We start from the raw sequence: 14,408 nt of genomic DNA, 5'->3' as shown, positions 1-14,408 counted from the left end.
TTTATTAATATGAGTGGTTTTATTCTCACATGCCTCAAAGTGGAAGTGTAATGATGGGAACACATCCTCACTAAGACTAAACATTTCCCTAAGTTTAGCTAAACGTGTATTCATCTATCTATAATATTCATATATTTTCCACCATTTAATTTGCCTGGCTACCTTGACTTCTTGCTCCAGCCAAATCACACACGTTAGTTTCTTACATTTTAGTAAACACTCTCATCCAGAGTGACTTACAGTAGTCAGAGGACACATTTTTATACTGCTCCCCTGTGGGAATCAAACCCACAACCCTGGTGATGCTGGCACCATGCTCTACCAACTGAGCCAGATGGGACCACACAGTCTTCTCCACAATGAGTCTGTATCTGAGTACCTCCTGGCCCTTCACCAAACATGAACATATTCTAACCGTTCTGATTGGTCCCAGAAACCGATGGGTTGAGCCAGAAAACACGTGGGTAAAGCAGCATTTTGAAAATGTGTCATTGGCTTTGACACCCTGATTGGTTAGAGATGATCCAATCGCTGATGAATTTGATTTGCACAACACCCCTCATTTTGACGTCACCACAACTGACTTCAATGATGTCAGTCTCAGACTGAAGTATGTAGCAAACAGAGCAGCGGAAGAATTCAGTTTGAATTGTCAGGCAACCAGTTAATGGCCACATAATCTCTACCTGGTACAGCCAGTAGAGGACTGGCCACCCTTCTGAGCCTGGTTCCTCTCAAAGGTTCTTCCTGGGTTCCTTCGTTCTAGGGAGTTTTTCCTGGCCACTGTGCTTCAGCATTGCTTTCTCTTTGGGATTTTAAGCTGGGTATCTGTAAAGTTATTTTTGCTGATGTAAAAAGGGGTTTATATAATCAATTTGATTGATTGATTGATAGTCAAAACCATGGTATTAGGATGAGTATATTCACAATCCCTCTCGGCCAGGGTGTGACACTACCTACTGGGCACAAACTGGTTGAATCAACATTGTTTCAACGTATATTGTCAACATATTGTGACGTGGAATCTACGTGGAAATACATTGGATTTGAAAAAAGTAATCAACTGTTGTTTTGAAGGTGACATTTCAACCACAGGATTATGTCATCATGGTAACCAAATTTCAACAGACAAACCTTGTATACAATATGTTGAATATTTACCTTTAAAACCACGTCAGATCTATATCCACTATCAGAAAATAAACTCTAGGCTGAGCAGCACCTCCTACTGGAGAAGTGATCCATCTACAGCTACCCTTTGGTCTCCCATCCAGGGTTTTAACCAAACCCTGTTTAGCTATGGTATTTGTCACTGACTATTACCAATGTACTATCGTGAGAATGATTGTTGCGAAAACTCCACTTCAAAACTAAATAGATTCACTGTTGCTGTCGAAGTCATTCTAAAGGGTAGGTTCAAAAGTGCAAATGAAATGTGACCAAACTTTATTACTCATATCTCATCAATTATACTAAGGCCTATATGGCACATGCAATGTCATCAACAGCTGTTGTTTCAATTCAACCCAGAATAGAACTAAACATAGACAATCGGCCTAGGGTTTCGAGCTCTGGTTGATTCCAAATGTGATGATATTTAGTGATATTGGATTGTGTTTGGTTGTCAATGCAACCAAATATCAACATTTGAAGGAGATGCATCAGGGCCGGATTAGGAAATCATAGGCCTCCATCTCCACCAAAAATCTAGATTAACGAATAGGACTAAATCAAATCAAACTTAATTTAAAGCTGCAATATAGTATGTACATTTTTGGGGGACCCAACCAAATTCACCTAGAAATGTGACTTTCATTCTTATTGAAAGCATGTCTAAAAAGCAGTAGATTTGTTCTATGTCTTGTTCTTTTTTAATCCTGTTAGTCCTGTTCTTTTTTAGAATTTAGGTTGAGTTGGAGACGTGAATACCTCATATTAACAGTGGTGGGAAAAGTACCCAATTGTCATACTTGAGTAAAAGCAAAGATACCTTAGTAGAAAATGAGTCAAGTAAAAGTGAAAGTCACTGTCACAGTTCCAATGGTGGAATGAAAGAGTCAGGTGCAGAGAGCAGGGTAATCTCAATAAAGTGGATATTTATTTCTCCCAGAAATAAATCACATAAACGGCGACACCACACAAACAACGGGCACGTCAAAATACTGTCCAATAAAAGTAGGACAGAAATCCACTAACGAACACCACCAACACAAACAGAAAAACAAGCCCGCACAAAAGTCAGCGGGCCAACTGGGTTTAAATACCCCCTAACCTAAACACAAAACAGGTGAAACAAATTAGACCAACTCAAAAGAAAACAGAAAATGGGATCGGTGGCAGCTAGTAGACCGGAGACAACGGCCGCCGAGCGCCGCCCGAACGAGAAGAGGCACCATCCTCGGCGGGATTCGTAACAGTCACCCAGTAAAATACTACTTGAGTAAAAGTAAAAAAAATATTTGGTTTTAAATATACTTAAGTTTCAAAAGTAAACATAATTGCTAAAATATACAAAGTATCAAAAGTAAAAGTAAAAGTATAAATTGTTTCAAATTCCTTATACTAAGCAAATCTTTTTAATTTACGGATAGCCAGGGGCACACTCAGACATAATTTACAAACAAAGCATTTGTGTTTTGTGAGTCCGTGAGTCCACCAGATCAGAGGCAGTAGGGATTACCAGGGATCTTGCCTTGATTCGTGTGTAAATTGGACCATTTTCCTGTCCTGCTAGGCATGAAAAATGTAACGAGTACATTTGGTGTCAGGGAAAATGTATGTAAAAAGTACATTATTTTCTTTTGGAATGTTGTGTAGTAAAAGTAAAAGTAGGCAAGAATGTAAATAGGAAAGTAAAGTACAAATACCCCAAAATACTACTTAAATAGTACTTTAAAGTATTTTTTACTTAAGTACTTTACACCACCACATATCAAAGGATTAATTTGTAGACAAACTAGAGTTAAAGCCAGACTTAGTCAGTGGTACAGATGGAACTATCCAAGCAGAAGATACATCTCCTTCAAATGTTGATATTTGGTTGTGTTGACACAATTCAGTATCACTTTTTTATTGCAATAAATAGCCTAATAACTTGTCGAAATGTTAACAAAAACAACTATACATTTCTTCTTATGTAATCCTATGAAGTGGGCATGTAAAAGATAGCATTCATAGGTCAAGGCAGGTCTATGGAGATAACTTTTAAATGGTTGAAAGCGCAGTGATAGACATTTGGCTGACAACTAAATCGCAAAACAGACATTGTTTTTTCATTGGAATTTGGTTGTGCATTTAGATGGTTGAAATCATAGTCATAACACATTGGAAATTCAGTAAACTTTTTGAGTTGGTGTGTATAGGTTGTAATCTCATTAATCAATGTCTCAACCAAGTATTACCTGTTACACCCTGATCTATTTCACCTGTCTTTGTGCTTGTCTCCACCCCCCCATCAGGTGTCTCCCATCTACCATCATTATCCCCTGTGCATTTATACCTGTGTTCTCTGTTTGTCTGTTTTGCCAGTTTGTTTTGTTCGTAAAGCCTACCAGTGGTTTTCCCCTTGCTCCTGGCTTTTCTAAAATTCCTGTTTTCTAGTTTTCCCGGTTTTGACCATTCTGCCTGCTGTCCTGTACCTTCTCCCACCACACTGAATTATTGACCTCTGCCTGCCCTGAGACTGCCTGCTGTTGTGTACCTTTTGGACCCTGATTACTGACCTCTGCTTGTCCTGTCGTTTTGCCTGCCCCCTGTTCTAGTAATAAACGTGTATTACTTCGACACTACTTACTTCGTCTGCATCTGGGTCTTTCCTAAAATGTGATTATCCATGTTGAAATGATGTGGTTTGCCAAATGGGTACTTTCAATACTTCTTCTTTCTTAAACTTTATTACTCATTTTGTCACCTACTTCCCATAGATCCCTCCCCCCCATCGCATTCTTCCCCTGAAACAAAAAACCTTTAAGATAAGTGACAAAATTAGAACAGAGACCTGAAAGAAGAGTTGAGTTTGATGCAAATGTTCAGTTGAATTTTAGGTGAACTCGTGCGTAGTACCTAAATAGATTCACTGTTGCTATAGAAGTCATTCTTAAGGGTAGGTTTAAAAGTGCAAATCAAATGTGACCATACTTTATCACTCATATCTCATCAATTATGCTAATGTTTTTTTTCAAAGTCATCAATAGCTCTTGTTTCAATTCAAACCAGAATTGAACTAAACAGACAATAGGCCTCGAGTTTCAAGCTCTGGTTGATTTCAAATGTAATGATATTTAGTGATATTGGATTGTGTTTGGTTGTCAATGCAGCCAAATATCAACTTTTGAAGGAGATGTATCCAGGGCCAGATTAGGAAATCATAGGCCTCCATCTCCACCAAAAATCTAGGTTAAAGAATAGGACTAAATTAATTCAAACTTATTTTAAAGCTGCAATATGTATATTTTTGGGAGACCCGACCAAATTCACCTAGAAATGTCTATGGTTCCCATTCTTAAATTTAGTTTTTGCTTCTTTTAACTTTTGTTTTTTTTACGCCAGCTTCGAACAGCTGACAATACAATATTTTGGGTTATTGAAAAGATATATCACAGTGGTTTAAGATGGTTTGCAATGATTTTCTACGCTGTACTTGCTTGTTTTGTCACATAAAAAGTACCCAATTGTCATACTTGAGAAAAAGATATCTTAATAAAAAAACTCAAGTAAAAGTCACCCAGTAAAATACTACTTGAGTAAAAGTCTAAAAATATTTGGTTTTAAATATACTTAAGTATCAAAAGTAAATGTAATTGCTAAAATATACAAAGTATCAAAAGTAAAAGTAAAAATATAAATCATTTCACATTCCTTATATTAAGCTTATCTTTTTAAATTACGGATAACCAGGGGCACACTCAAACACTCTGACATGATTTACAAACAAAGCATTTGTGTTTCCTGAGTCCGTGAGTCCGCCAGATCAGAGACAGTAGGGATTAAACAAGGATCTTCTCTTGATTAGTGTGTAAATTTGACAATGTTCCTGTCCTGCTAAGCATTAAAAAAATGTAATGAGTACTTTTGGGTGTCAGGGAAAATGTATGGAGTAAAAAGTACATCATTTTATTTAGGAATGTAGTGAAGTAAAAGCAAAAGTTTGCAAAAATATAAATAGTCAAGTAAAGTACAGATACCCCAAAAAACTACTTAAGTAGTACTTTAAAGTGTTTCTCTTTAAGTACTTTACACCACTGCATATCAAATTAGATACATCTCCTTCAAATGTTGATATTTGGTTCTGTTGACACAATTCAGTATCACTTTTGGAATACAATAAATAGCCTAATAACTTGTCGACATGTTAACAAATGATATGTTGTAGTCACATCTCCAACTCAACCAAAAATCGAAGTTAATGAATGGGATCAAGCCAGTGGCTCAGATGAAACTATCCAAGCAGTAGGCTACGTCTCCTTTAAATGTTGATATTTGGTTGCGTTGTCAACCAAACACGATATTACTTTTGTAATACTGTAAATAGCCTAAAGTTAAAGCTATTTTACAAACAAATGTAACATCAGCCTTAAAATGAGTAACACATCCATGGCCACATTTTGAGTATAAGATAGCATGCATAGGTAGAGGCAGGTCTGTGGAGATCTTCACAAGTGCTGTATTAATCTGTGCAGAATCTCAAATGGCTTTGATTACTTTAACCATGTACTTTTAATGTAATCTCAACTGCAATCCAGGTAGTTTGGTTCTGCTATTAGATGAAGCACAGGGATAACATAATATATTGTAGAAATAAACAAAATATCTGACATTGTATTCCCATTTGAACTTTGCTGTATTTTTAAATGGTTGAAAGCACAGTGATCAACATTTGGCTGACAACTAAATCGACAAGTAGACATTGTTTTCTATTGGAATTTGGTTGTACATTTAGATGGTTGAATGCATAGTAATAACTCATTGTAAATTCAGCTAACTTTTGCCTGTCTTTTTGAGTTGATTGTAGTCTCAATGTCTCAACCAAATATTACCCAATTATCTACGTTGAAATTATGTGGTGTGCCCAGCGGGTACTTTCAATACTTCTTCTTTCTTTAACTTTACTACGCAGTTTGTCCCCTACGTCCCATCGATCTTGCCCCTCCCCATCACGTTATATCCCTGAAAAACAAAGAACCTTAAGATAAGTGACAAAATCAGAACTGAGACCTGAAAGAAGAGGTGAGTTTGAAATAAATGTTCAGTTGAATTTTAGGTGTGCTCTTACGTAGCTCCTTTTAAATAATTAACTCGGGAAAAATAATTGCTAGTATTATTTTCTAATATTTGTTTAACTTTGTGAAGAGGATTTGACACCCCTCTGTTTCATGACAGTAGAAACTAAGGACCAACATTTTCCACATTGAAGGTGCTAATGTTTGAATTTCAATTCTGTTAATGCAGCCACATGGTATATAAACAGCAAGACCATTGCCATGAATTATGACTGGTTATAAGAATGACCACACTGAGAACCCTTACTGCAATGCTAAGTTAAGTTAAAATATACATTTAGAAAATGGTGTGTTTTACAATGAGTGACATTGTGTATCAAACAATTCCTCCCCTAGTGACAACATGAATTTCTCAGAGGAGTACTTGGAGGATTATTATGACATGTTCATTCAAACTGATCAATCAGAGCAGCTAAATCAGTCCATACGGGTGGTGTCCATGGTCATCTACAGCATAACCTGTGTCCTTGGTATCCCAGGAAACGCATTTGTCATCTGGATAGCTGGAGTGAAGATGAAGAGGACAGTCAACACTGTCTGGTTTGTAAACCTGGCTGTAGCAGACCTCCTCTGCTGTATCTCCATACCTTTCTCATTGGTTGAAATCATACTGAACCAACACTGGCCATTCGGAGAGGCTATGTGTAAGGTTATCCCCTCTGTCATGTATCTCAACATGTTTGCCAGCGTCTTCACCCTGGTTCTCATCAGCCTGGACCGCTTTGTCCTGATCATCCTGCCTGTCTTGGCCCAGAACCACCGGAGCATCGCCCTGGCCTGGTTGCTGTGTGGTCTGGCCTGGGTCATGGCCTTGCTCCTCAGCCTCCCCACCATGATCCATAATGGGACCATCGATAGTGTCGACAATGACGAAATTATTATCTGCACCTCTGTACACCCCCTTGGCGAAAACAACATTAGGGGCTTCTTTTTGGCCATCAAAGCCACCCATGTTCCCAGGCTGGTCCTCGGCTTCCTCGTTCCCCTGTTGGTCATCGCTGTCTGCTACCTGCTCATTGGCAGGAGGGTGAGCAGCGCTCGCTTCAAGTCTCAGAGGACCTTCTGGCTCATTCTGGGCGTGGTGGCAGCGTTCTTTGTGTGCTGGCTGCCGTATCATACCATAGGTATGGTGATTGGGTATGGCAGGTTTGCCTCGGCAGGTGAAGCCTGGAATTGGTACCCCCTGGCCATCTCTCTGGCATACGTTAACAGCTGCCTCAACCCTGTCCTGTATGTGTTTATGGGCCAGGACTTCAAGGACAGGGTCAGGGTCTCTTTCCGTAAAGTGTTTGAGAATGTCTTCAGTGAGGATGCCATAACACACACATCTGTGTCTCATGTCTGAGTCTGAAATGTCTGATAACTCTCCTGGGTCGTATTAATAAAACAGCATACTTAAGTTATAGATAATGCCAAGAGTGTGCAAAGCTGTCATCAAGGCAAAGGGGGGCTACTTTGAAGAATCTCAAATATAAATTATATTTGTTTAACTCTTTTTTGGTTACTACATGATTCCATATGTGTTATTTCATAGTTTTGATGTCTTCACTATTATTCTACAATATAGACAATTGTAAAAAGAAAAAGAAAGATAAAGAAAAACCCTTGAACGAGTAGGTGTGTCCAAACTTTTGACTGGAACTGTATATTCTTTATTATTGGTATGTAGAAAAGGAACTGGGAGCCAGTGTCTAGATTACACTAAATCAAGGCATTCCAAATAAAAAAAAGACATTTTTACAGCCATCCCCCACTTACACATTCCTCTCATGCTTACTGTAATATCTGTCATTTTCAAAAATTAACAGTCTGAAGATCAACTGGCTGGTTGGCATAGACGTTCTCCACTAAAGCCACATAGTGGTGCTATAGAGCAATGATAAGCACCACACTAACCCCATATGATAAACTTGACTAATCTCATGATGCTAGAGAAGTCACTGTGTAACTGATTAAATATTGAAGTGTTGTGACAATAGCTTGGGTTCATTTATATGTCAGAAAATCTGAACACTCTCGCTGACAGCTTCATTTTCTCAAAGTTAGTTTGGACAAGAGGAGTCAACTATTATCTGATCCCCTGCTTGGAAATGGAAATGCACATTTGAACTTAAAGGAGCAATCAGCATTTGCTACATCCTTTTTTGAACTTATAAATGGATGATATGTCCCCATTGATTCTTGAAGAATACAACTTATGCCTCATGAGCTAAGTTCAACTGTTGTACCCCATCAGAACCCCAAATAAGCTTTTTTTTACTCCAATGTTTGTAAACAAACACCAAATAGCCTCAAAACCTAGTTAAAGTAAAGTGTTGATATCAATAACGTTCATTCCTTGCATCCATAGCTCTGTCTATGAATTTGAGAGAGGTCTATCCCCACCCGTTTATATTTTTACAGAAACAGGGGTGGGGTGTACGCGTGGTAATTGTTTCAACTGCTGATTGTCCCTTTAAGTACCCTTCTAGCCTCTATGACTGCATTTACACAGGCAGACCAATTCTGATTTTTTCTCTCACTAATTGATCTTTTGACCAATAAAATGCAAAATAATTACTTAAAAATCATACAATGTGATTTTCTGGATTTTTGTTTTAGATTCCGTCTCTCACAGTTGAAGTGTACCTATGATAAAAATTACAGACCTCTACATGCTTTGTAAGTAGGAAAACCTGCAAAATTGGCAGTGTATCAAATACTTGTTCTCCCCACTGTATATATACAGTGGGTGCAAATGACGTAAGGGAGGTAAGGCAATAGTTGCGAGGTAATTACGATACAGCAATTAAACACTGGAGTGATAGATGTGCAGAAGATGAACGCGCAATTAGAGATACTGGGGTGCAAAGAAGCAAAATAAATACAGTATGGGGATGAGGTAGTTGGATGGGATATTTACAGATGGGCTATGTACAGGTGCAATTATCTATGAGCTGCTGTGACAGCTCATGTGAAAGGCTTTGGAATTGGCTTTGGGGGTGACCAGTGAAATATACCTGCTGTAGCACGTGCTGCGGGTGGGTGCTGCTATGATGACCAGTGAAATGCGATAAGGCAGGGCTTTACCTAGCAAAGACTTGTAGATGACTTCTAGATTTAACTTTGGATTGGAGATGCTTAATGTGAGTCTGGAAGGAGAGTTTACAGTCTAACCAGACACCTAGGTATTTGTAGTTGTCCCCATATTCTAGGTCAGAACCATCCAGAGTAGTGATGCTGGACAGGCGGGCAGTGATCGCTTGAAGAGCATGCATTTAGTTTTACTTGCATTTAAGAGCAGATAGAGGCCACGGAAGGAGTGTTGTATGGCACTGAAGCTCATCTGGAGGTGAGTTAGCACAGTGTCCAAAGAAGGTCCAGAAGTATACAGAATGGTGTCTTCTGCGTAGAGGTGGATCAGAGAATAACCAGCAGCAAGAGCAACATCACTGATGTTTACAGAGAAAAGTCGGCCCGAGAATTGAACCCTGTGGCACCCCCATAGAGACTGCCAGAGGTCCGGACAACAGGTCCTCCGATTTGACACACTGAACTATCAGAGAAGTAGTTGGTGAACCAGGCGAGGCTGTCATTTGAGAAACCAAGGCTGTTGAGTCTGCCGGTAAGAATGTGGTGATTGACAGAGTCGAAAGCCTTGGCCAGGTCGATGAATACGGCTGCACAGTATTGTCTCTTATCGATGGCAGTTATGATATCGTTTAGGACCTTGAGCGTGGCTGATGTGCACCCATGACCAGCTCGGAAGCCAGATTGCACAGCGGAGAAGGTACGGTACAATTCGAAATGGTCGGTGATCTGTTTGTTAACTTGGCTTTTGAAGACCTTAGAAAGGCAGGGTAGGATAGATATAGGTCTGTAGCAGTTTGGGTCTAGAGTGTCTCCCCCTTTGAAGAGGGGGCTGACTGCCGAAGCTTTCCAGTCTTTGGGGATCTCAGATGATACGAACGAGAGGTTGAACAGGCTAGTAATAGGGGTTGCAACAATTTCGGCAGATCATTTTAGAAAGAGAAGGTCTAGATTGTCTAACCCGGCTGATTTGTAGGGGTCCAGATTTTGCAGCTCTTTCAGAACATCAGCTATCTGGATTTGGGTGGAGGAGAAATGGGGGAGGCTTGGGCGAGTTGCTGTGGGGGGTGCAGTGCAGTTGACCGGGGTAGGGGTAGCCAGGTGGAAAGCATTGCCAGCTGTAGAAAAATGCTTATTAAAATTCTCAATTATCGTGGATTTATTGGTGGTGACTGTTTCCTACCCTCAGTGCAGTGGGCAGCTGGGAGGAGGTGTTCTTATTCTCAATGGACTTTAGTGTCCCAGAACCTACAGGATGCAAATTTCTGTTTGAAAAAGCTAGCCTTATCTTTCCTAACTGCTTGTGTATATTGGTTCCTAACTTCCCTGAAAAGTTGCATATCACGGGGGCTATTTGATGCTGATGCAGTACGCCACAGGATGTTTTTGTGCTGGTCAAGGGCAGTCAGGTCTGGAGTGAACCAAGGGCTATATCTGTTCCTGGTTTTACATTTTTTGAATGGGGCATGCTTATTTAAGATGGTGAGGAAGGCACTTTTAAAGAATAACCAGGCTTCCTCTGGCGGGATGAGGTCAATGTCCTTCCAGGATACCCGGGCCAGGTAGATTAGAAAGGCCTGCTCGCTGAAGTGTTTCAGGGAGCGTTTGACAGTGATAAGGGGTGGTTGTTTGACCGCAGACCCATTATGGATGCAGGCAATGAGGCAGTGATCGCTGAGATCTTGGTTGAAGGAGGCAGAGGTGTATTTGGAGGGCAAGTTGGTTCGGATGACATCTATGAGGGTGCCCGTGTTTATGGATTTGTGGTTCATTGATAATTTGTGTGAGATTGAGGGCCTCAAGCTTAGATTGTAGGATGGCCGGGGTGTTAACTTCTTATGGCTGAAGGGGCAGTATTGAGTAGCTTGGATGAAAGGTGCCCATTGTAAACGGCCTAAAGTTTCTAAAACTGTTTGAATTAAGTCTGTGAGATTAACAGAACTCATATGGCAGGCAAAAACCTGAGAAGTTCCACATCCTGTTTGGATTTTTTCTGGGGGTGCCATATTTTCAACCAAGCTCTTATTGAAAATACAGAGAGATATTGATGGGTTTTCACTTCCTACGGCTTCCACTAGATGTCAATGGTTTTTGTGAAGCTATCTTTAGCTGGAAAAAATGGCTGTGGTTATTGTGGTTTCCTAACATAATCGTTTGTAGTGCTTTCGCTTAAAAGCCTATTTGAAATTGGACACTTTGGTGGGATTAACAACAAGATTACCTTAAATGATATAAGACACATGAATGTCTGAGGAATTTTAATTATGAGATTTCAGTTTTTTTTTAATTTGGCGCCCTGCACTTCGACTGGCTGTTGTCATATCAATCCCGTTAACGGGACTGCAGCCATAAGAAGTTTTAAGCATGCCCCAGTTTAGGTCACCTAGCAGCACAAGCTCTGGAGATAGATGGGGGGCAATCATTCACATATGGTGTCCAGGGCACAGCTGGGGGCAGATGGTGGTCTATAGCAAGCAGCAACAGTGAGAGACTTGTTTTTGGAAAGGTGGATTTTTAGAAGTAGAAGCTTGAATTGTTTGGGCCTGGATAGTATGACAGAACTTTGCAGGCTCTCTCTGCAGTAGATTGCCACTCCGCCTCCTTTGGCATCTCTATCTTGTCGGAAAATGTTATAGTTAGGGATGGAAATTTCAGGGTCTTTGGTGGTATTTCTAAGCCAGGATTCAGACATGGCTAGGACATCTGGCTTGACAGAGTGTGCTAAGGCAGTGAATAAAACAAACTTGGGGAGGAGGCTTCTAATGTAAACATGCATGAAACCAAGGCTTTTACGGTCACAGAAGTCAACAAATGAGAGCGCCTGGGGAATTTGAGCAGAGCTAGGCACTGCTGGGCCTGGATCAACCTCTACATCACTAGAGGATGAATAGGATAAGGGTATGGCAAAGGCTATAAAAACTGGTCGTCTAGTACGTTCGGAAAAGAGAGTAAAAGGAGCAGGTTTCTGGGCGAGATAGAATAGATTCAAGGCATAATGTACAGACAAAGGTATGGTAGGATGTGGATACAGTGGAGGTAAACCTAGGCATAGAGTGACGATGAGAGAGATATTGTTTCTAGAAACATAATTTAAACCAGGTGTTGTCACCGCATGTGTGGGAGGTGGAACTGAAGGGTTAGCTAAGGCATATTGAGCAGGGCTAGAGGCTCTACAGTGAAATAAGACAATAATCACTACCCAGAACAACAATGGACAAGGCATATTGACATTAGGGAAAGGCATGCGTAGCCGAGTGATCATAGGGGTCCAGTGAGTAGTTAAGCTGGCTGGAGACACAGCGATTCAGACAGCTAGCGGGCCTGGGCTAGCAGAAGGGCCTTACAGGTACGTTGCGATGGAAGAAGTCTGTTGTAGCCCCCTCGTGCAGAGCCCCCTCGTGCAGAGCCCCCTCGTGCGGTTCCATCAGCAGACCAGCCGTGATGAATTAGTAGGGTTCCGTGTAGTAAAGGTGCCCAGTCCAATTGGCAAAATAGGTATAGTGGACCACAAAATTGGCCGATGGACCTATTCAACTAACAGTCCGATATGCTCTAGACAGCTAGCGGGCCGCGGATAGCAGGCTAGCAGATGGACATTCAGGGGACGTCGCGACGGAGGGGTCTGTAGCAAAAAGAACCCTCGGTCAGATTACGTCGGTAGTCCAGTCATGATGGATTAGCAGGGCTTTGTGTAGTAAAAGGGGTCCAAAATAGGTATTGTAGCCCAAGGAGTGGCTGATGGACCTCTTTAGCAAGCCGGGAGATGGGCCTAGCATGGGCTAGCTCCAGGCTAATTGGTGCTTGCTTCGGGACAGAGACGTTAGCCAGGAGTAGCAACTCGGATTGGAGCTAGCTAGCTGCGATGATCCAGGTGAGAAGGTTCAGCGCTTGCGGAAGGAATCCGGGGATATGGTGAGAAAATAAGTCCAGTATGCTCTGGTTTGAATTGCGTTGTACAAACTGGCGGGAGATTTCCGAGCTAGAGGTTAGCTGATGACCGCTAGCAGTGGTTAGCTGACTACTAGCTAGTAAGCTGGCTAGCTCTGTTGGAGGATTCCGGTTCAAAGGTAAAGAAAAATACTTTAGAAAATAGCAGATCCATACCACATTGGGTGAGGCAGGTTGCAGGAGAGTATATTGAAGTGGAGGTTTAGGAAAAATATAAAAAAAATATGCTTAGAATAAAGATATATACACGGGACACGACGAGGACAAAGACGTCTGACTGCTACGCCATCTTGGATGTATAAGGATTTAGTTAAGAAATAACTGAAATGTTATGTTGGCAACTGCATGTTATAGCAATTACAAACAAACAAACACAACGAAACATAACCATGGACCAAGTAGCCGCCAACTCGACTAAAGTGAGTATAGAGACACTACTAACAAATGTGCACTGGCAATGAGAAACTGTCTAAGCAGATGAAGAAAATATCCGATCTCAAAAAAATCTAAACTGATATGACAGAACTGGGCAAACACGTGCAGGAGGCCAAAATCGGCTTAATCCAGAAAACCGTGGCTGAATAAAAATATATTACAGGGCTTACACTGAAAGATTAAACTGGATGGATGACTTCAATCCCCGTTCAAATCTTAGTTTCGTAAATTTCCATGAAATGCTGCGGAACAACCAGAATGGAAGAATCCCTGGAAAGGTAATACCACAACTATTGGGTCAGGAGAACTTCACACGGGCTCCCATAGTCAAACAAGCACATCGAACATGCGGCCAAAGAGGAGACACAAGCAAACCAAGGGGCATCATCGCAAAGTTCCTTAACTATATTGGCAAAGAATGTTCTACAACTTGCCATCAAAGCCAAAGTGTCAGGACTCTAAACTTTGTTTAAACGTTGATTATCCCGGCAAATGTGGTTTCTGTGCAGTCCTCAGACACTCTAGAAGGAAACCAAATTTGTTTCATCATTCTACATGACGTTTTGGCTACACAACACGTCAATTAGCCCATGAAGGTCAGCCATCATTACGCACCAACGAGACGAGCTGTGTTCGCTTGTTTGACAGTGTCTGGGCTTTCCAGCAGGATGTGAATGC

The 14,408-nt window shown here is 40.9% G+C and overlaps 1 protein-coding gene across 1 annotated transcript; it reads left to right on the top strand.

Moving 5' to 3' along the window:
• The first annotated feature begins 6,620 nt into the window (after positions 1-6,620).
• On the top strand, positions 6,621-8,756 carry LOC129868601 (C3a anaphylatoxin chemotactic receptor-like). The gene has a single exon (XM_055942722.1). It carries the CDS (start codon positions 6,622-6,624, stop codon positions 7,621-7,623), a length of 1,002 nt encoding a protein of 333 aa, XP_055798697.1. The 5' UTR covers position 6,621; the 3' UTR covers positions 7,624-8,756.
• The last annotated feature ends 5,652 nt before the right edge of the window (positions 8,757-14,408 follow it).

Source organism: Salvelinus fontinalis, chromosome 2 (assembly GCF_029448725.1).
Source record: "Salvelinus fontinalis isolate EN_2023a chromosome 2, ASM2944872v1, whole genome shotgun sequence".
Lineage (NCBI taxonomy): Eukaryota > Metazoa > Chordata > Actinopteri > Salmoniformes > Salmonidae > Salvelinus > Salvelinus fontinalis.
Note: the sequence above shows the minus strand (reverse complement) of the source record. Positions and strands in the feature narration are given on the sequence as shown.